Raw genomic sequence first — 22,966 nt, 5'->3', positions numbered from 1 at the left:
AGATGATTGTAGAATCATTGATGTTATGTATCGTGTATGTCATTACTTGTGTGTGATGACTCTGATGATTTTCATTTGTGTTTATTTTTTTGTGTGCGCGTCATGCATCTTAATATGGAAATGTTCCGGTGTTTCTGCACCATGAATTTGTATCAAGTGAGTAGTTCATTTTATTATCACACTTCACACTAATATTATAAAGGCGAAAGTTTGTGTGTATGTGTGTATGTTTGCTACTCTTTCACGCGAAAACTCTCGGTTGCATTTCGCTGAAGTATAGAATGGAGATAGATTATACCCTAAATTAACAGATAGGCTACTTTTTATCCCGCAAAATTTAAGATTTCCCGCGGGAAAAAACCTATATTTACGCGAACGAGGTCACGGGCATAAGCTAGTATTACATATTTTATTAATAGAGTTTTTTCTTAGCATATTAAGTACTTGGTATTTAATATTAGTACTTAATTTGTTTTTTATTGAAGTTTGGCCACACTCATAGTTGTTACATTACTAGAGCATGCAAAGTTCCGTAAAATTGTTATCTGATATGACCCATTTTTTTCGGTAATGTAAGCAAAAAAGGGATATACCTACCAAGAATGGTTATTACTTCATGAAGGAAGTTGTTTCGTCTTTGTCATTTTTTTTTTGTATTCTTAGGGGGCTCGTTTGTGACTTAAATGTCTATTAGGTATGTTTCTCTAGTATTATAGAAATCAGTCTCTGGTGTTACCACTGACATTCAACTCAGTGTAAGTAGGTACTTACTGTACACAAAGTTTTAAGAACTTCACAATATTCTACAAAAAGATTTGATTTTTTCAGTCTTACCAATTTGCACCTAAATTGGTAAGACTGAAAAAATCTAATGTTTTGCTTAAAATTGCGTTCTGAGCACAATGTTTTGTGCAGTAGATATAAGACCTTGGTTTTTATGCACGCCGATTAAATTTAGTTAAAGCATTGTGTACTTATACCAGAATTGTTACCACTGTCTCTTTCAGTGCTATGCAGTTGCTATATAATACATAGATGTTATATACAGTATGTTTGTTTGTGATTCTTTATAATACATAGTTATCGCTGAGATAGATTACTTTAGAAATGATCCTCTATCTGTCAGCGTCACGATTCTAACAAGCCTAATAAGTTAAAAGCCAAATTCGTACTTTGGTCACCCATCCAGTTACCGACTGGGATCAAATTAATTAACAAATATGCGTTTTGACAACAACAATCCATCGTTCCACTATTAGGATCCTTGACGTCGATCATTGATTTAAAAATTCTTCATTCTAATGATTTTTTTAATATTAATTGAATGAAAACACAATGTTTTGTCTACTAAATCATTGATAAGCCTAACACCCTGTATATGTACAGACAGACATTTCGTTTTTGACCTATTGTCATAGTATAATATGAGTCAGCAGCCTGTCAATTGTGGCTATCGATTGACCTTCACATACATAGGCTTGGTTTACAATACACACAATCTGGTGAATTAAATCAGGTATTTACTGTGAGATTAAATAGTGTGACAGGTTTAATTACGACACACAGTCACAATAAGTGATGATAGTAATTGTTATGGGCAGTGGTTTGCGAATAAAACAATACCGATTGTAACAATTGAATAATTAAAAAAAAAAACAAAAACACGTCTGACCTGAAATATTAATATTAAAAAAAAACTATAGCCAATGTTACTAGGAATGATGCAAGGATTCTAACGATATACCCCTACATGCAAATCTCTTCAGGCATTTAGGAGTTATCGTGGCATGAAGACACTCACATACATGAACCCTGAAAACATTATAATCATTTTTTTGGGCAGTCGTGTAATAAATCTTTTTCTGTAACAATCGTCGTGAATGTCGAAGGCGATTACGATTTGAAGTACGTTGCTTAATTACCCGTCTACTGTGGTTTACAATAAACCAGAACCAGATCGTTTTGTAATTCATATAAAGTGGGAAGTAGAACTTTTTGTAAGGTTATTTTTAAAATATTGATTTGAGTTGTCAACAATAATATAAAATTATTAATTTACCTAATGCAGGTAGTTTGATAAAATCGATATTTGGCTCATTCGATGTCATACAATCTGTTGCTAGGAGGTCAACAAGATTGAACTTGCATAAATACGGGTGTTTCGAAGGTTTTAGTTTAGTCTCCTTCCGAGATTCGGGGCGATATCGCATATTTTCGGTTTTTGTATTGTGAACTGGATAATTAGATGTTGTGATAGCAATCACGCTCTAATTAAATTATTTATTTTGGCATTAGTTTTTTTTAGATTAAAACTCTCGGATAACCTCTACACATTGAACCTGATGTTTTTTGTGTTGGTTTGAGAGGACATTCCAATAATTCGATAAAAATATTTAAATAATACCTGCTTTTCTGAGTGACGCCAATAATTCAGAAGTGGGACGTGTCTCACGTTGTCTTAATTTCGCTTTGGTATCTTTTTGTAAACAACCCACATTTGATTAAAATTTTTATTGAGTTTGATTTGGTGATTAAAATTTTTAGTTTTTTTTTTAAAGAATTTAGTCTTTTGTGAAGTGGAAAGTAACTTGCAGTAAGTAATTCAGATTTCGTGTACATCGAATGAGAGGTTAGTCGTTTGGATTTATTATTGATTTGATATTAAAACTGATAGTTCGGCAGTTCATGGATAGGTTTTAATGATTTGACGGAGGGCAGGATAGCCCATGATTTGGATTTGACTTAGGGCAGGGAAGCCCGCGACTGACATGACAAGATTGATTAGAAACACGAGGACGTGTTAAATTCAGGACGGCCGAACTGTAAGGTTATTTTTAAAATATTGATTTGAGTTGTCAAAAATAATATAAAATTATTAATTTACCTAATGCAGGTAGTTTGATAAAATCGATATTTGGCTCATTCGATGTCATACAATCTGTTGCTAGGAGGTCAACAAGATTGAACTTGCATAAATACGGGTGTTTCGAAGGTTTTAGTTTAGTCTCCTTCCGAGATTCGGGGCGATATCGCAATTCGCATATTTTCGGTTTTTGTATTGTGAACTGGATAATTAGATGTTGTGATAGCAATCACGCTCTAATTAAATTATTTATTTTGGCATTAGTTTTTTTTAGATTAAAACTCTCGGATAACCTCTACACATTGAACCTGATGTTTTTTGTGTTGGTTTGAGAGGACATTCCAATAATTCGATAAAAATATTTAAATAATACCTGCTTTTCTGAGTGACGCCAATATTTTGCATAATAAATATATCTCTAAACAATATTGTATTAATCCTAATGTAAGAGGGTTGAAAGTGCAGTCCATACGGACGAAGTCACGGACATAATCTAGTCAAAATATAAAATTGATGGACAATATTACTAGGGATGTTATGGATGTATAATTTCGGATCCGGATATGGATATGGATATTGGTAAAAAATAATATCGGTTTCGGTTACGGTTATGGATATTAAATTATTTCGGATTATCCGTTAGTTTCGGTTACGGATATAAATTTTTTAAGGAACTGTAAAATGTGAACTGATGAAGGTGTCGCATTCCAGCGAAGTGCACAGTTAATTCGTACGAGTGTAGTATTTAGTTAGACTCCGCCCTATCCGAAACTATCCAAAACTTTTATTACGGATTCAGTTACGGTTACGGATATTTTTTTATTTCGGATATCCGATAGTTTCGGTTACGGATATGGATATCCATAACAACACTAGTAGAAATCTTATTATTATGTGATTAGGTTTATTGTTATGCTTTTGAACTACGCAAGTACGCAGAGGTTTATCTCAATCGGTTCAGTGGTTTTTGCGCTCAAATACGAGTAAGTAGGCCAACTACATATTAAATACGGTAATTTTTTTTTGATTCGTTTTAATATTAATTCAGTAATTATGTTATATTTAAGTTTGATTTTTAATAGCCAAATAGAAGTTAAGATTTAAATTTTCTTTGTGGTATCAGGTATACCTAACTGTTTAAAAAAAATCTCACAAAGTTCGCTGATTGAAAATTCAGCTCTTAGAATAACATACTTTTACCTGTACTTAAAATTATAGGAGTTATTAGTCTTACAGTATAATGTACAATGTAATTTTATTTATTTAAGTCACGATTATTATAAAGTAGGCATCCTAACTGTACGAAACATTCGGTGAAATAAATGGTTTTTGGATCTATTTCAAAAGCGATAAGTAAAATAAGTCAATAAGATATCTTGCCTTGGCAGTGACCAAAACACTGCATTGAGATACTACAAACGATTTCATTGTGGATTCTCCGGCCTTCTACATAATAATATATCCAATAGCCCGAATATTTTGGCAAAGATCGCTCTGGATATAAAGCTTAACTAGCTTAGGCTCACGACTTTGTGTAAACTTATTCTAAACTAATTTTATTAAGAGGTAAAATGTGTTAGTTTGTGTGTAGGGGGTAATCTCTGGAACTAACGATCCGATTCTCAAAATTCTTTCATTGATACGCTCTTGCGCCGCCTAAATCCAGCAGCTTGCTGCGACTCGTTTGATGTTGTTTGTTCTAGTGGGGAATCTTCCAGCAAGGGTGCAAGATTGCCATTCCAGCATCCTGGAACCTGTCTATCGGTTTTAGAACTATGTGCCCTGCCCATTTCTACTGCACCTTCGCAACCCGCTAATCTACCTGAGTTACTCTGGTTCCTCTACGATTCTCCTCAATTCTGATTTGCTCACGTACAGAAACTCTAAGCATAGCTCTGTCCAACACTAACACTTTTCATATTTACTTTACATATTGTTTTTCGTGAATGAACTTTACAGTTACACACGTCCAATTTTTAGTATAGTAGATACAAGCTAAGTTAAGGATATAGTGTGAGTGCTCACCCGAATATTTTGGCAACCGCCACTGCGTCTGGTCAAATGAGTTAAATCGTTAAATATGCGCTTGGACCAGTTTTCTTTGGAAAATTGGAAATATACCAAATAGAGCCGTTGCAAGTACATTAAAACTGCGGTATTGTATGAACTTGTTCATTGTATTAGCTTCTTTAGACATGCCAATTTCCAAATTTGACTCAGATCGGAAACCGTAATTTCTGTAGGCCTGTATATTGGTTGGCTGACTCAGCCTGACTTTTATAAATTTGAGCAAGGATGTAACTGACTGTACGTAAATCTTTCGAAATTGTATAGAGATCTCAAAATACCACATTTTCTAACCTATCCCCTTTCTAAATACTACTACGCCGTATTAAAATAAGTTCACCAGAATGTTAAACTATAGCCTCTAAGGGATGTTGCTGTTTTCTGATTTTTGGGCCGAAATCAGGTTTCACATGTAGCCTAAAGTTTAGATAGGTGCTGACACTCACTCAGCAATTTTATTATTCACCGAAGATTTTGACCTACATTGTTACAGGAACCGACATGTTGGTAAGTCTGAAGGTGCTTTAAAACTTCGTATTTTAATATATATCTGAAATAAAAAACCCTTTTAGACTGATGAGTTTTCTGCCGTCATGCCTATTCCCCGGTGTAACTGCACTGACTGAAAATGAAAAGCAGGATTTATAACTCTTCTAATTTTTTTTTACTATGTAGGTCATCAAGACCTCTTGGCGTGGTGTGTGTGTAACAAGTGAGAGGTGTAGGCTTTGATTTCCGGCAGGGGAAACTTGTGAATTTTAATTTGTCAATAATTGTCTCTGGTCTGGTGGGTCAAACCGTGCCGTCAAGTGATTTAGCGTTCAGACGATGCCACGTAAAAATCGATTAATATATTATCAAGCTCAAGATCAAGATCAAGGAGTATGGGTGTAAAGAAACTTCTCGCTTCTATCTTACACTACATCATCACTTACCATTAGGTGATGCTCCTCTGCTGGGCATTAGTCTCTTGTAGGGACTTCCGCTTCGTCTGAATTCAGCTGCGTCATTCAGGTTCGCTGCGTCTCATTTGATGTCGTTCTACCGTTTTTTTCGAATTATGTGCCCATTGCCAAAATTCTATAATCAAAAGAATGAAAAAGATGATAGCATTGCAATGTCAAGTTTTTGTTTGGAGTCTAGGGTTCCATACCTCAAAAGGAAAAACGGAACCCTTATAGGACTTTGTTGTCTGTCTGTCTATCTGTCTGTCCATCCGTCCGTCCATCGTGTCTGTCAAGAAAACCTATAGGGTACTTCCCGTTGACCTAGAATCATGAAATTTGGCAGGTACCTGTACTTTCTAAAACATATTTTATTTTTATGCATAATAGTTTTTGATTTATCGAGCAAAATGTCGAAAAAAAATACCCGAGTACGGAACCCTCGGTGCGCGAGTCCGACTCGCACTTTGCCGGTTTTTAAATTTGATGTCGGTTAAAATTTGCATGTGTGATCCCTAGGGAGGAGGTTACGTAAGCGGTTCATTGGTTATGCAACTCGCGTCTCATTTGGCGGTCGATAGCCTAGGTAGCCTAGGTAGCTAGGTATGCTAGTTGAGCAACACTAGGCTGCCTACTTCACGATCTAACCTTTTGACAGAGAGATGCTATATATAGAGGCAACGATTACGGTAAAAATGACAGCAACAGTGTGACGATCGCAATCACCTCTGATTGGCTGACGGTCGCTCACTATTGGCTCCAATACACTTATTGTAGCTATAAGAATATTAAAAATTCTGTCAATAACAACAATTGCGATAGTAATAATGGTTGATGCAAGTTTTTTGGAATCGACCAGCAGCGTAACAGCCTCAACCTGACACATGAACCAGAGCAAAAGAGGACAAGTCGCAATTTTTTAATTTAATTATAAATTGGATAATACAGTAAGGGAAGTAAAAATTATGTTTTCTTAAAAATATTCATTGTAGAGAGACTAGTCTATCTAGATATGCAAATACTTACTTGCTTATCCCAAAATTTCTCCGGAGATAGCTATTTATATTTTAACTGTTATGCTTTAATAAGAGCTTTGCTTCGTCTGGTTTATTTAACGCAATGCCTTTTAGGTCGGTGTAGGACGCTAATTAAGTTTGTTTAGCCTGAATAATACGGTTATGGTAAATAATTGTCTCGTGTTATTATGCTATCTGAGTTGAAAAAAAAAATGGTGTGCAATAGGTATGAAATGACTTTAAGTTCCAGCTCATTTGCCAGTTGATAACCTAGGAGCACCTAGGAGCACTAGACTAATGCAGCCTTTATGTTTTGAGGTCGGTCGGTGTGCCATGTAATGTTAATGTTAAATACTAATGAACTTTGTTTAGCACGACTGTATGGCAAGTACTATTTCTAACAAGTGTATGACAAATAGATTCTGTGTTATGCAAACTAAAAATAGGCAATGTTTAATAGGTATTCATCAAATAAAACCCAAATAAATAAAAGAGATACAAAACACATGGGTCAATAATGATAGGTATTAGTAACTATGGTGTAGTTGCAAGATTGAAAAACCTGCCAAGTGCGATTCAGACTCGCGCACCGAGGGGTTCCGTACTTGGGTATTTTTAAGACATTTTACACGATAAATCAAAAACTATTATGCATAACAATAAATAAAAATCTGTTTTAGAATGTACAGGTAAAGCCTTTTCATATGATACCCCACTTGGTATAGTTATCTTACTTTGAAAATTGAAAAACATTTTAATTTTTTTTTTCTGTGATGTGACCACAAATTCGGGGTTTTCAGATTTATTCCTTTACTTGAGCTACCTACCTGCCAAATTTCATAATTCTAAGTCAACGGGAAGTACTCTATAGGTTTTCTTGACAGACACGACAGACGGACAGACAACAAAGTGATCCTATAAGGGTTCCGTAAACTTGAAAAATACATTCAACCAGTAAAGTTCGTTTATGAAACTCATTAAATAGGTATAGGTACTGGTATAATAGTAGATATTGGTTAAACTACTGGTGGCGTTTATTAACACAGAATGCACGTTGGCGTCATGCTACGTTTCTAGAAAGCGAAAATTTCTGCTGTGGCTTTAGCATTTACACTCATTTATAGTATAAAGAAAGTTAAGTGGGTAGGTAGGTATGTACCTACCGTTTTAAATCATTTGTCACTTTTTCTTTGCTTATATGAAAGTTACACGACGCGATGTTTGACCCAATACTCGCTCGATTTTTAGTTTCGGAGTAGGTAATAGAATAGATAGGCATAATTACCTGAGATTTTGGAATAATTTTTTTTTCACTCTGAACTTTTCGGATATTCAATATTTATTCAAGAATGTGTGGTAGGTTTTGGCTATTATAGGTTTTCGTTAACAAGTAATAAGTATCTAATTATTACTTATTAGTTATAATTACTACCCAATTTGCCGGTGCACGGATAAACCCAATCAAGTTTTTGAATTAAACTATATGTTTTATATGAATAAAAGAAAATAAATAAATAGTCACTATACTTTATTTATTTATTTATTTATTGAAAAGGTACACAAAACAGGTTGTTACTAAAAATGGTCCAAACATAAAAACAAAAGATCCTAATCTAAGTGACAACCCCTAATAGGTGTACACAGCAATACTATACCTAAATAAAATATACATTACACAAGATATACACAGAATTTTTAAAATGAAGGCTTGACTGTTTTTAAGAATTTTGCAGAATTTTTAAAATGAAGACTTGATTGTTTTTCATCGTAATTACCAATTTTTTTACTGTTGACTTTTAATTAGTTAAAAAAAATCAGCTTGGTCATCATTTCATACTTAATAATTATTAGGTTTATTAGTATCTCACACGCAAGTTTACGAAGCTTTATTTTTAGGTTGATTTGTTCTTTAAAATCACTGACTTAATGACATGGCAATTATCTTACCTAGTTACCTAAGTACTGTTTGTTTTAACACGATTGCGCAATGCAAAGGATATTGTTTTGTTTTGATAGTTATTATTTCGTATTCTATTCATTTCAATTTGTTTATTTGTTTTTGTTTTGTTTCTATTCTTTTATTGGTTTCATATTAACTCAAAATAACGTAGTACAAAAATTCTTAACGTAAAATAATTCCAAAACTCTCCTGTTGAAAGCTGATACCATAACATAACACTGAAAATAAAATTTTGCCATCTTTTTTTCATTCAACAAAAAGTGTTGTGGCAATGTAACGTGAAACTGTTTGTATGGGATAATGCACACTTTGCATCACCCCATGGTTAGGTTTATTTAAAAAAAGTCGATAAACTCTTTAAAAGCGGTTCTTCGACTTGATGACGACTGAATTGTGAGGAGTGGGGACTAAATTCGAAGGATGAAACCGTAAAAAACTGGAGGACAATTTTTTTTGGTGTTGACGCCTGACGGGATGGATTAATTAATATACCTATATCCATATTTTAGCTTCCTTGACTATACCACAGAGTTATATCCGGTAAATTGACACTCAACCACAACCTCCATTGGCTATATCCGGACGGTTTCCTAAGATTTCCCAAGTAATTTTTGGCTTCGGAAGCAGCTGCAATGACACCTGTTGAATCTTTGTTCCGCTTGCTCCCCATGGGGTGTCGGCCATGCATGCCGGATGTTCCCACGCGCACCACTCCCACATACAAATGCCTTCCTTTATTGCAAGTCTTACTGCCATTGGGACAGTTTTTCACGGACCGTATAGAACTGGCAATAGTATTATTGAAACACTTATTTGTTTCTATAGACCAGTAAGTACATTAGCATGTTATGACCGATTAGAAGTTGCCATTTGCCATGTAAACAGAATGTAGCGGTATCTCAAAGAATACAATTAACGGCACTTAGCTAATGGATGTTGAGATCATATTTTAGAAATTGTCTATGTAAAATTTAAACAAATCATAGCGGAGACTCAAAAGCTAAATTATTAATGACTAGAGGATGCCCGCGACTTCGTCCGCGTGGATTTAAGTTCTTAAAGATCCCGTGGGAACTGGGAACTGTTTTATTTTCCGGGATGAAAAATAGTATATGTCCGTCCCCGAGATATAAGCTAACCCTGTACCAAATTTCGTCAGAATCGGTTTTAAACTGTTGAGCCGTGAAAAGGTAGCAGACAGACAGACAGACAGACACACTTTCGCATTTATAATATTAAGTATGGATTTGCGATTTTTTTCTGCTACTATTTTTAACTAATAAGTGTTAAGTTCTAACATTTAGGTAAGTAATATAGTATGAGTAACCTAGGTACTGCTGTTTCTGTTTTTTGGAAGTTTCTAATGTTGTAAAAGAATGTCAACGCAGAAAGTAGAGTTCAGTCGTGCATTTTTGGTAGTATATTATGTAAGCAAGACTATGAAAAACTTTGAGTCACTGAAATGAAATGAAAATGTTGAGCCGTGAAAAAGTAGCAGACAGACAGACAGGCAGACAGACACACTTTCGCATTTATAATATTAGTATGGATTCGCGATTTTTCCTGCTACTATTTTTAACTAATAAGTTCTAACATTCAGGTAAGTAATATAGTATGAGTAACCTAGGTACTACTGTTTCTGTTTTTTGGAAGTTTCTAATGTTGTAAAAAAATGTCAACGCAGAAAGTAGAGTTTAGTCGTGCATTTTTGGTAGCAATATTATGTAACTTGACTATGAAAAACTTTGAGTCACTCAATGTAATTTTAGTGCTCCTGAAGAAACTGAAATGATCTGGACCTTTTTGTTTTGTTTCTGACTTTGCTTGCTACGTTCACCTGTCTTGTCTTCCTGGCCTGCATCTGAAAGTTGGATGCGATGTTTATCCTTATCTATCATACAGAAAATGCATATTAAAGAAAGAGAAAGAACGTCTTTGGCTAACCGGTGACGGTGCAAGGCGCAAGCATGTGGCTGGTGGCACGCGCCATTCGGTTTCCTAGCGCAAGGCTGGCTAGACGTTGCTTAGCGCTACGATCGTTGCTCGTACTTATAAACACTTCAATCGTGTTTTCGAGAGTTCCGGAATCTCGTGGTCGATTAGCAATTCGATTATTTTGGTTAAATTATGAATGACTTGTGATACTTTGTGCGGATTAATGTGTGTGGACGGGCATAGTGGATTGTAATAAACGAGTGCTGATAATATTTTTTGGCAAATAAAGAAAGAAATTTAACCCACATCCAACGAAAACGCCGGTCTCAAAGAGAAAGTTTCATACTCAGTGTTTACGAACTGGACAAAGCTTTTTGGGACGCATTTTTTCGGAGTTTTCTTGAGCCGCGTGGATAATTGAAAAAGTTGTCCCGACGCTTATGGGAACGAGCGAAACCGTGAAAGCCGATAATAAAAATAAATATACCGCGAGATTTATTAAAGAAGTCTTTGAAGTCGGATTTGATGGTGATTAATGGTGCGTGTGTGAGGATGCGATCTGGGAAGCGCTGAAAGTTTCGCGTATGGATTTTTTGGGCTTTATGAGGGAGAGGAGGTCTTTTCCAGTGAACGAAGTGGCTCTTAAAAGTGAGAAGGATGCCGGCGGGCGGGGCTTGGTGGTGAACTCTGTTTTGTGTGGTGTGGTGGATGAACTGTCCAACGGGAGGACTGGGAGGAGAGGGTCGTGGGTGCGACACGCCGTCATGGGTGTTCTCAGGTGGAAAGATTTGACAGGAGTCAGGACGAGTACTCCTACTGAACAGAAAGAGGTAACTATGACTTTTCAAAATGATAGGTACTTCGAACAAGTACAGCATTGAAATAATATATACTGTTTACATGATTCTCAAGAAGATTTTCTTATTGGAGAATTTTTGAAGTGACTAATATTGTTATCTTTTCACGTAAACCTATAGGTACTTATTCCTACTGAACAGTAAGAGGTACCTACTTTTGACTATGACTTTTTCAAATAATTAAATCTAATTAAATCATTATAATTGACTATCATTTTTTATTTGAAAGTAGATCTAAATGTTACACCTTTTAGATTTCAATCTCGACTTTTCTTTAGCCTTCAACCCTTTATTAAAGATTGTATTAAAGTATGTATTCTATTCGAATAGCTCATAGCAATCTTTTAGCTATGGGGCCTAAATTTAGGCTCAGTTTACAGCTTTAAAATATTTCTGTTTACATGACTCTCAAGAAGATTTTCTTATCAGGGAATTTTAGACATGACTAATATTATTATCCTTCTAACTATCATTACCTTCTACGAGCTACAGCTAACTATTAATGATCTCACATTTGTGATCTCACTATGTCATTCTTGTGTTATACTTATTGTAAGTAGGTTTTTTTCAATTTTTTGGATTTCAGCGCCGAATTTCTTTTAGCCTTTGACCCTTTATTAGAGGTCGTCTCAAGTATCTATCTGTTCTTATAAAGCTCTTATCAATTTTTTGACCTTTATATCAGCTAACCATCTTTGAACTTTAAAGTTAGGCTTTATTAAGGCTTTATTATTAATGTTGCGAGGCGTTTTCTAACGTTCGTTGAACTGTTTTACTTTTTTCCATAAGCAAAAGGAAATGATACATTCCTTACTTAAGTACTTACTGACTTCATTCATTTTCTCAGAGCCATACAATGCTATCGATAATATAATTTATAGATAAACATATGATGTATATTAATGAACTCTGTGAATCACAAACAGTCTCTATCTGTAAAGTCTATATTGCGTAAGTAAACATGACTAATAGAGAAAATTTTGTGTTTCATCCAAGTCCGGTTTTCCAAGTCTGTTCTTTTGACTACCTAGTTACTTATCGGCACTCAACACACAGCGCGGCGCGATGGAAATATGGCCACGCGGCTTCGATAAGTTGTATCTAATATAAGTAACTCCCTAGCATATGATGTAAGAACTCGTTCACGAAAATGATTAATTAGTTCAATCCATATGCCTTACTTGCTATACTTGGGCCGATTTTTCAATCGTCAAATAACTTTTATCTGAGGAGTAAGGACGTTTTGACAGATTTCATGTACAAAAACTGTCAAAACCTCTAATTTATTCCTCAGATTAAAGTTATTTGACGATTGAAAAATCGATCAGACGTCAGGAATGTGTGGCTGAAACTGCATCACGCCGTCTCCGTCGCGCACTGTGATATGTCATGCTTAAAGTACAATTCGTTGTAATTACCTTAATGTTACACCTTCTAATTACACACAAGGTTCGTCATAATAACTAATAAAAGGGACTGTAACTCGTTTTATGATCAATGTCATATTTGCTAATTTTGACGACATAAAACACGTTTTTTATTCAGAATTACCGTTCCAAACAGTGGTTTCTGGATCCTTGTAGTATGAATTAATCTTACAAGCGTACATGTAAGTCCTTTATGTTCATCGCGCGTTGTGTATGCCCAAGCCTTTAGAAAGTGACGTCACATTGCGGTTTCGATGTCGTTTTCGTTTTATCTCGTCGGTTCTTTGTGAACCCAGTTTTCGTAACGTGAGTCTGTGTCAAGGATTTTATTTTAGATAGATGCCGTGCATGTTTCTGTAAAGAAAAGTGTGTAATAATATATCTATCCAATCCACGTCAGAATCGTGAGGATCTTGACGAAATAGGTTTTTTTTTTATTTTGGCAAAATATCAAAGAGATTTTGATTACTTTAAAAATTGAAAAACATTTGAATTTTTTTTTTATGATGTAAGTAACAATAAATTCACGGTTTTCGGATTTTCCCATTACTTGTTCTAAAAGACCTACCCAACTGCCATCATGATTCTAGAACAACGAGAAGTACCCTATAGGTTTTCTTGACAGACAGACAGACGGGCAGACAGACAGATAGACAACAAAGTGATCCTATAAGGGTCCCATTTTTCCTTTTGAGATACGGAACCCTACAAATAAAAAAATGTATAATTAACTGAATAAATAGAAACTTAGCCATCTATTCAAAGTTATATTTGCAATATGAAACCACATAAAAATCCTTTTATTGCGGTATTGTTCTTTTACAATCAAAAATTAAAAAGTACAGCCATAGTTCCTTTAAAGTTTTGACTTCGAGACCTTATGTAGAGACCTTAGATAGAGATGACCTTATGTACATCTGTCTCGTTTTAACAGTGTCTTAAACCTGAGCATATTCGAAGTAATCTAGGTTATTTTTATAATAAAATATACTATTATACTACTTCTTATATTTGCAGTAAAAGTAGATACCTGAATACGAATAAATCGCTACAATCCTTTAGCATGTTATTGCAATACATCTACTTCACATTCATGCGGCGCGCAGGTGCATCGTTTCCTTTCACGGCCGAGACGTTGCCTAATGAAAAATTACGGCCTCGAACCGTTGTAGCTTACAACTTGCCACTTGCCTGGGATTTGTTCAATCGAACTTTATTGCTTACTTGTTTATTGTTTTTATACAGCAAAATAATCGTAATTTTCGAAACTTTCATAGTTCACGGTGAAACAAAAACATGGTTTCCCAGTTTCATTGAAAAAACCTCATCATTATGTTTTCTTTTTTGAAACCTGTCATTTGAGTTAGTATATACAATATAGATACATACATATTTATTTTTTACATACATTCATACATACATACGTTATCACCATGATCAGTCCTTCGCCGAGCCCACTACTGGGCAAAACATCTCCTCGTCATCGCGTCGTGGGGAAACCTACTTGAGAGTTTTCCATAATATGTTCTCAAAGATGTATGAAGTCTGCCAATCTGCACTAGGCCAGCGTCCGACCGACCGACCGACCGACCGACAGACCGATCGACCGACCGACCGACCGACCGACCGACCGACAGACCGATCGACCGACCGACTGACCGACCGACCGACCGACTGACCGACCGACTAGGTATAGTCTACCGACTATGGCCTAAATCCTTCTCATTCTTAGAGGACACGCAATAGTGAGCAGGCGATGGGTTGATTATGAGGATGGTGATGTTAATAGGAGTAACGTTGTCAATCGTCACATATAACTAGTTTTATGGTTAATACATATCATTTGCAACGCAAACACGCTAATAAAACAGGTCATAACAAAAATCGTGTCGAGCAGTCGTCGTATCGTCGGATATTTCTCACTCCAATTACTCTTCACGTTTTCACCACAGGGTTGCCATGCGAAAATTCTCTAATTAATGCAACTTTGCGTGAATGCTGCTACTTTTTTATACTCTTATAACAAAATTACTCTTTTAATTAGGATTTGGTTTTAAGTTTTTTTTACGAGCTCTTATGACAACTTGTTTTTGTTGGATTGCAAGAAAATTCCTGATAAAACTCGCCTTGCTGAATGAAACTGTTGAAGCTTGAGATTGTGAAGTCACTCGCTAGTCTCATTTTATTATTATTTTGCTGTGTCGATGGCTCTTCTAAGTACTAGAAGAGGCTATTATTAATAAGAGTTCCATGCAAACTTAAAAATGCTAATGAAATATACCTATTTACTCATTAAAAACGTGTTTTTAATTTGTATGTACATTGAATAGGTAATAAGTACATTAAGTACTTTATGAATTTATTTTTAAATTATAAGTTAGTACGTACTAAGCGTATGTATGATAAGCATTTCAATTTTTCATACATATTTTAAATATATGTATAAATACTACCTTTCTTTGTGATTCGTAATTAATAATCCGTTAAGTTGTTTGTTAAGGTTTTTAAACCTGCAATTAAATGGTTATAACCATAAATAACAATTTCGTTTTCGTTGTTAAAGAATATGACTACCTTGTTTAGTAAATAAGTAGGTATATATTTTTGGGACAGTACAATTTTTTTATATTGTCAGCCCTTGACTCCATAATATATTTGATGGAACTAAGGCGACACGTTCGGGATAAAATTGTATTAACATAAGTCGGGATTTCGTATGACTTAAACATGAGTATTTTTCTTCAAGCACAGTAAATATTTTCTTGATGAAACAAGCCGTTTTCTCGGGTGATTTATGCTTCGAAATAAGCAATTTAATCATTCAATCCGATTGAATAATAAATCAATCAGTCTTCGTCTTCAATTTTGTTCATGTGATTTCATACTTCTTTTCGAATCTTTTGGATTCAGTTTACAGTAACTACATGAAATTAGCTTTTTACCAAGTGACTAAGTGATACTTTAGTATTTTTCGTGAAATATCGGACATATCCAATATACTTAATTATAATACATTTGTGTGCTATATAATGTGTTCAGTTTCACTATTTTTTTACGGTTACTTAGTTAGTTTTTAAGGTTCAAATAAAAAATAAATTGAATTGCCAAGCTCAGACGGTTCTTAAGTATGTTATTACTAGGCAACAATTTGTATAGTAATCTAATTTAAAGGGCTTAGGAAATCTTTCTTTAGAAACGGTATTTACTCTTTATTTCTTTTAATGGATATAAAACAAAAATTGTATTGCGGGCTCAGACAACGCTTAAATGTATTCTTATTGTACACAAAATACTCTGTGATTTAATTTACCTAAGGGAGGCCGCCCACGGCGACTTTTTGCAGCGATTCAGTCGCAAAAATTCAGCGACACGGTCACGATACTGCCGCTGATCGTATACCTTCGTCCACGTAACAATAATTTTCCATCGCTACTATCGGGATACAGCATCGATACGTTACTACTGCTCACGCCGTGGTACCCTCAGCTCTTCTTATACCCGATGATGCCTGAAACAGTCGCGTGTTAGTAGCGATGGACCACCGATGCTGAATCAATAATATGCGATTATGTTCATATATCACTACTGAATCGCGCATTGCAAATGCGACTAACGGCCAAAAGTAGTGATACAAACAAGCATTACTAAACGCGCTACTAAATCGCTGTAAAAGTCTCCGTGGGCGACCTCCCTAAAAGGCTTAGCCCTATCTTTGCGCTCCCTATCAAGAATTGAGGCATTAATATAGAAGAATAAATTACGCTCGTTTGTCTGAGGTAATCGCATTGCAGTCAAGTTCTTAATTCAATTTAGATTTCTCTCTCTTGCAAGAATTTAGAGAAGGCCATTTCATTTCACGAGTATTATTGGGCGAGTCTGATACTTTATGAATTTTTATTTTAGGATCTACTTGGTTATTTTTGAAAGCTTTTATTGTAAGGATGTTTTTGCTTGGTGATAATTCTGAACGGTTTTCTTTGGATAGTTTGTAACTTTTCTAGGGTAAGACGCTCTAATCTAACTTTCATGCCTTTTGTAAAAATAATTATCTATTCTTACTCCAATTATTATTATTTGAGTGTCCATCGAACCTCTTTAAATAGGCGCCATAAAACTAAATAACCATCTTCTTAGCTTGCCAGTCCATAATGTCTCCATCTTTGTTATGAACGCGGTCAAGTAGGTAGTCTTGCCTTCAGCTTCGCCGACTTAAAGACGCGCATAAACGGGCTAGTTTTTTAGCAATACTAAAGATGCAATATTATAGCCAACACAGTTGCTGAATGTAGTGCGCCACATTGCAATATAAAAAGCTGTATAGTGTTTTACTAATATAGCTGTCAGCAAGATTTACAGCAACATGCAATTTTAATAGTCCGTTTCCGAGCCATTTCATAGTGAGAGTTGGCACGATGTCAAGAATTTTACGGCATTTGTTCTTGCCTGACAAGTGGACCGCCTGAGGCAATGCCGATCACGTTTTCTATTGGAAATAACTGTCATTTATCGTCCTTTTTGTTAATTCGGTGGAAACTTTATCTAGAATGAAATCTTTTAGGCATTTGGAAATCATTTTGAGATTATAGTTTATAAATCTTTACAATAACATTTTATTTTGGGGGTTCTGTAATTGAATGACCCAACGGGGCCTTCTACTAAGCCTCCGTTGTCCGTCCGCGTCGGTCTGTAATTCCGTCTGTCCGTCAGTTCGTCTGTCCGTCAGTCCGTCTGTCCGTCAGTCCATCAGTCCATCTGTCCGTCAGTTCGTCTGTCCATCAGTCCGTCTGTCCGTCAGTCCGTCTATCCGTCAGTCCGTCATTGTATCTCATGAACCGTAGTAGGTAGAGAGTTGAAATTTCAACAGAGTGCGTATTTCTATTGCCGCTCTAACAACAAATAATGAAAAACTAAGACGGCAAATTTCAAAATGGCCGCCATGCAAATTAAAAAATATAGAACGGAACCATTCGATCCCGATTTGCGGTTCACCGGTTTTTAGACTTCACAGCGCCGTCTCTCAATTGGTATCTGCATTTAAGGATATACATAAAATACTAAAACTAAGCACCTCGTTAACTTAAGTTACAAGTCCACAGTGGTCTAGTTATTACTGTCACAACTAAGTGCGGTTCGAAGGGACAGTCTTGCTGTTTACCACTTAACCAACGTCTGTTAGCCGAGTTGGCACGCTGACAGGTTTAGTATTTTACGACACTTGTTCTTGCCTATCAAATGGGTCACTGACTTTATGCATTATTGTAAAAACTAGATGATGCCCGCGACTTCGTCCGCGTGAATTTAGGTTTTTCGAAATCCCGTGGGAACTCTTTGATTTTCCGGGATAAAAAGTAGCCTATGTGCTAATCCTGGATATTATCTATCTCCATTCCAAATTTCAGCCAAATCCGTCCAGAAGTTTTTGCGTGAAAGAGTAACAAACAAGCAAACACACACACACACACACACATACACACAAACTTTCGCCTTTATAATATTAGTGTGATGTGAAGTGTGATTGATTGTTCTTTTAGAGAAAGATCGAATAACGTCTAATTTTGGTCAAGTATTTACATTGTACGATTTACGGCCGATTATTATTATTCAATCGTCAAATAACTTGTATCTAAGGATTAAATTAGAGATTTTGATAGTTTTTGTAAGTATACGAAATCTGTCAAAAAGTCAAATTTATTCCTCAGATAAAAGTTATTTGACGATTGAAAAATCGGCCCTTTGTCGGTAACCCGCCCTGAAAAAAGGTGAGCCTAGTGGACCTCTTATACGGAGGAGGGGAAGTATATTATTACTATTTGCGTATTTTTTTTTAATTCTTTCTGTGAGTACATAACTTATAATTAAATTTTAAAAAATTCTTTCAGCTCTCCGCCAAGTCAGGTGAATATTTAATTAATTTATAGGTAATAGTCAAGCTTATGCGGTAAAATCATATTCCTACTTGGCCATTACACTACCGTGCGTCCTGGTAAATCCAGTTTGAGTACAATAAAAAAAATGTAATCTACTGTCTCCTGGTGTTGCCATTTTATCTGATTCTAAATACACCATTTCTGGATGTAACTTTATTCCATTTTAAGATCGTTAGGAAAATGCTACAGGCGTGTGACTCCAAAAATGGATGGTGCCATTTTATGGAATAGTCCATTATAATGTTTACTTAGTACAATCAAAAATAACTTATAGTTTACGTGCACTAAACTTGGTTAGATATTACCCCAGAAAGCGGTGTTGGGACTATTTTATGCGTGACACTAATATATGGGACGCAGGCAATCTCCTGTTTTGTTTACATTATGTAGCAGATTGCAGTTTACGTGTAGACTTGGCACATACAACTATGTTTATCTACACGCGTTTACTTGCGGCTCCGCACGTATTGAGTAACCTACTTTTTTGAGATAGATAGATAGATAGATTGATAAAATCTTTATTGCACACAAAACATGAAAAGGAACACAACACAAAAGGAAGAAACAGAAAAAAAAAACAATTGTGTTCAAAGGCGGCCTTATTGCTTAGAGTAAACTCTACGAGGCAACCTTTGGATAGGGATAGTTAGGGATAGTTAGGAAGGTACTTATTATCCAAGCATATATCCAGGTTTCCGTATCACGCATGGTCATAATGAATCTCTCTCTATGTCATAGGTATCTAATGCTCATTATTGAGTGTCGTAACTCCTTCCATCAATTACCTACGTAATGGTCACCCCAACCAGTTTTTTGACTTCGGTCAACATTAACAATTTAGGTCCTATAGGTAACATTAATAGAGACTAATAATATAATTAGATTTTATTTTAATTAAGTAAATAATTACTTTGTTTGTCTACCATAAAATATTTTCATTTGGTGTATATTAAAAAATAAATTTTTTTTACACTGACTTGTATAATGATAGTCTGACTTACGCGAAATTCCTTCAATCCTTCTTGATGCAATCCCCTGGAAGGAATAACTTAATTTACTTGAATAATAATTAATTTATTTAAGTAATTCACGGTAAAAACTTAACGAAATACGGCTGTTAATAATTATTATTGTTGTTCAATTGTGATAGACTCGTATCGACTGCCCTAGTTAAGTAATAAGCTTATTTCTGTATAAAGTTTATCTTCGCGGTGACAGTCTTCCTCGTTATTTGTAGGCAAGGCATAAGGAAGTATTTTTTATCATTGGCCTCCCTGTAGAAATAGGGCAAATCCTTACGAGCAAATGTATTCAAATCTCGAATGGTAATGATGACTTTTCTAAAACTGCACAAAACTACCTTTTATTTTTCACAAAGATACAGTTGCCAGTAATACTATTTATTATATTTTTTCTTCCAAATAAGCTATATTTAAAGAAAATAAAAAATAAAAAAATAAACCATAACTTACGACCATTACTACTTTTAAGTTAATTTTACTTTTTATTTTATTTTTGTTAATAAATTTCTTTTAATGCTCATCATCATTACTGAATTTTGTCTGTGCTCAGCTTTTACGAATATAAAATATTTCTACAATTTTGTGTTGAATATTCACGTTGAAATTAAGGAATTTTAAGTAACTAATGATTTATTTTTTCATAAAAAGAATGATTTAGGTACTTCGTTCTTTACTTTTAAATCCTTTTTATAATTTTACTTGCATAATAATTTATTGTTGAATCATTTAATGCTGATCATCATTACCCATCATTACTTAATTTTGAGTTATGCTCTGCTTTCACTTAAATCACTTTTTAAAGGTTTTCACTCAAATTAAATATCGCTTTGTTTTTTTTTATGTTTCGCAAAGCATTAAGCACTCAAAGCTAAGCAAAATTATCTTATGTAGCAGCTAATGATTTATTTTTTCTATACTTTCATATAAAAGGAATGATTTATTCCACTCTTTACTTTTAAATAGATAATGTGAGCGTGTGGCTCGGAGAAACGCAAAAAGGTTAATGCACTGGCGCTAATGGGATAAAAACTACACGATAACATTGACAGCGCGTGATGAATTGTCTACTGATGACACCGTTTATGGTTTATGGTCTTTGAGGTCTTCGTGTATCATGCGAACAGGTTCTGGGGGTCGCTGGGTCGGCGGGAATCACGCTTAGGGTTGTCACTTTCCGAAATATCCGCTAAATGTAGGTAATTGTATTTTGTATTCACTAACTAAACCTTAAATACTTTTTCTGTTTCTTATAAGATAATGCTACAGGAATAGTTTTTTTTAAATTCAAATAAAGTTTTACATGTGTTTTTGAATTGTATGGGGATTCTACCACTGATTCGGTATGCCCGTACTACAAAGATTAACCAGCAAGAAACTCAACGGTTGCTCTTGTCAAATATTTAATTTACAATATAATTAAGCCTGACTGGGTCAGCAGAAATCAAGCTATGTTGTTATGTTAAAAGATTTGTTGATTTTAAATCATTGAATAATAATAAAATATTGATATTTTTATGTGAAACTTAAAGAAAACGTCTCCTTTTTCCTTGAAAATTGTAGAAGCCTGGTAGCTGTGCTTAATTCTCAAATAAGTTCAGGTTCCGAATTAATGCTCTTGGCTAGAGAAGCATAGTGAAATACAGCAGGTATCTATCGATAATGTATGTAATACTAATATATTTGATTTTTAGTTATTTTGAGATAAGAGAGGTGACAGCCCTAGTGAATCGCAAAGTTGCATGTGTCTAAACAACTTTTTAAGTACAATTCATGGACTTATAATTACTCGTACAATTAGGTACTTACAATATTTTTCACAGACTATTTTCTCACAAATTTTAATTAACCAGCACAATATCTGTAATAGGGGTTGTTTGAGGCTCATCATATTAAATGAAAGAATGTACTATCAAAACACAATACAAAATACTTGTAAAGAACTTTGTTTCTGTTAGACATGTATAATTTTTTTTATAAGTGAGGCTGTTGGACTATTTGAACTCATATTTAAATTAAACACGTCCCATAAAGTTACAAGCAAATTCAATTCAAATGAGCTTAGCATTTAGCATTATTTATAAAATATATAACGAACCCTTTCAAGTTAGACATCTCAAAATGACCAAGATCTTTTGTTTTGTAAATGAGATACGATCTTGAAAAGCTCGGATTCTATTTCAGACCTTTGAATGAATGAGACGACCGTTTAGAATTTGAACCCGTGGTCTGGCGTACTTTTGAAGTGTCATGACCTGGATGCATCTCAAACGAGGCAGTGAGTTTCCATATCTGCCTTATTATAGACGGCTGCGCTTCTTTTCCAAAGCGTTTTTCCGGTATTTAAATCTGTATATAAAGAACTAACTTTAGCTAACAATTTTTGTGGATGTAGAAATGTTTTTTGTATTCAATGACCATGACCTGACGCCTTTCACGTAGTGCCAAGATTTACCCTGCAGAATAAATTTTTTGGTTCCAAAAACTGACACTGTCTATTTAATTGATACTAAGTTTCATTAAAGGTACAAATGGTGAGGTTTAGACAGAAAAGGAATGCTGAAACATAATACTATCTACTTCTCTAATCAACTTCTTTAATCTAGTATCTGATTCTTGAAAACTATTGAACATCATGATCAAGTGCCATCGTGTTGAAGTTGAGCGGTCATAACTAACTATGTGGAACTGAAAAACCTTTCAATCTAGTGTTCACTGCTTTACATCTGTCATTTACTTTATCCTCCGTCTTCTAGCCCGGCTAGCATGGGCAGTAGATACAAATTATATCCCCCGATTATATCCACTGATGTCATACAAATCAGTGGATATAATCGGGGATATAATTTTTATCTACTGTCCATGCTAGCCGGGCAGGTGTCCTTTATCCGGGAATCCTACCGTCTAGGGTCAACCTTGGAACCTCGTACTGATTTTTTTTTTATTCTATC

General features: G+C 34.9%; 1 protein-coding gene across 7 annotated transcripts in view; it reads left to right on the top strand.

Annotated features, from left to right (window-relative positions):
* The window catches only part of LOC123873606 (rap1 GTPase-activating protein 1), a 375,763-nt gene that overhangs the window by 239,906 nt on the left and 112,891 nt on the right, over positions 1 to 22,966 (top strand). For 2 of the 7 annotated variants that reach the window (XM_045918517.1, XM_045918511.1), the window contains exon 1: positions 10,828 to 11,615. The exons of the other annotated variants lie outside the window; for them this stretch is intronic. In XM_045918517.1, coding sequence (XP_045774473.1) covers positions 11,370 to 11,615 — 246 coding nt within the window. In that variant the 5' untranslated portion in view covers positions 10,828 to 11,369. Of the gene's footprint in view, positions 1 to 10,827; positions 11,616 to 22,966 lie in introns of those variants that run through there. 7 annotated transcript variants of the gene reach the window in all.

This window comes from Maniola jurtina, chromosome 17, assembly GCF_905333055.1.
Source record: "Maniola jurtina chromosome 17, ilManJurt1.1, whole genome shotgun sequence".
In the NCBI taxonomy this organism is placed as follows: domain Eukaryota; kingdom Metazoa; phylum Arthropoda; class Insecta; order Lepidoptera; family Nymphalidae; genus Maniola; species Maniola jurtina.
The sequence above is the reverse complement of the archived record's forward strand: the minus strand, read 5'-3'. Positions and strand labels throughout refer to the sequence as shown.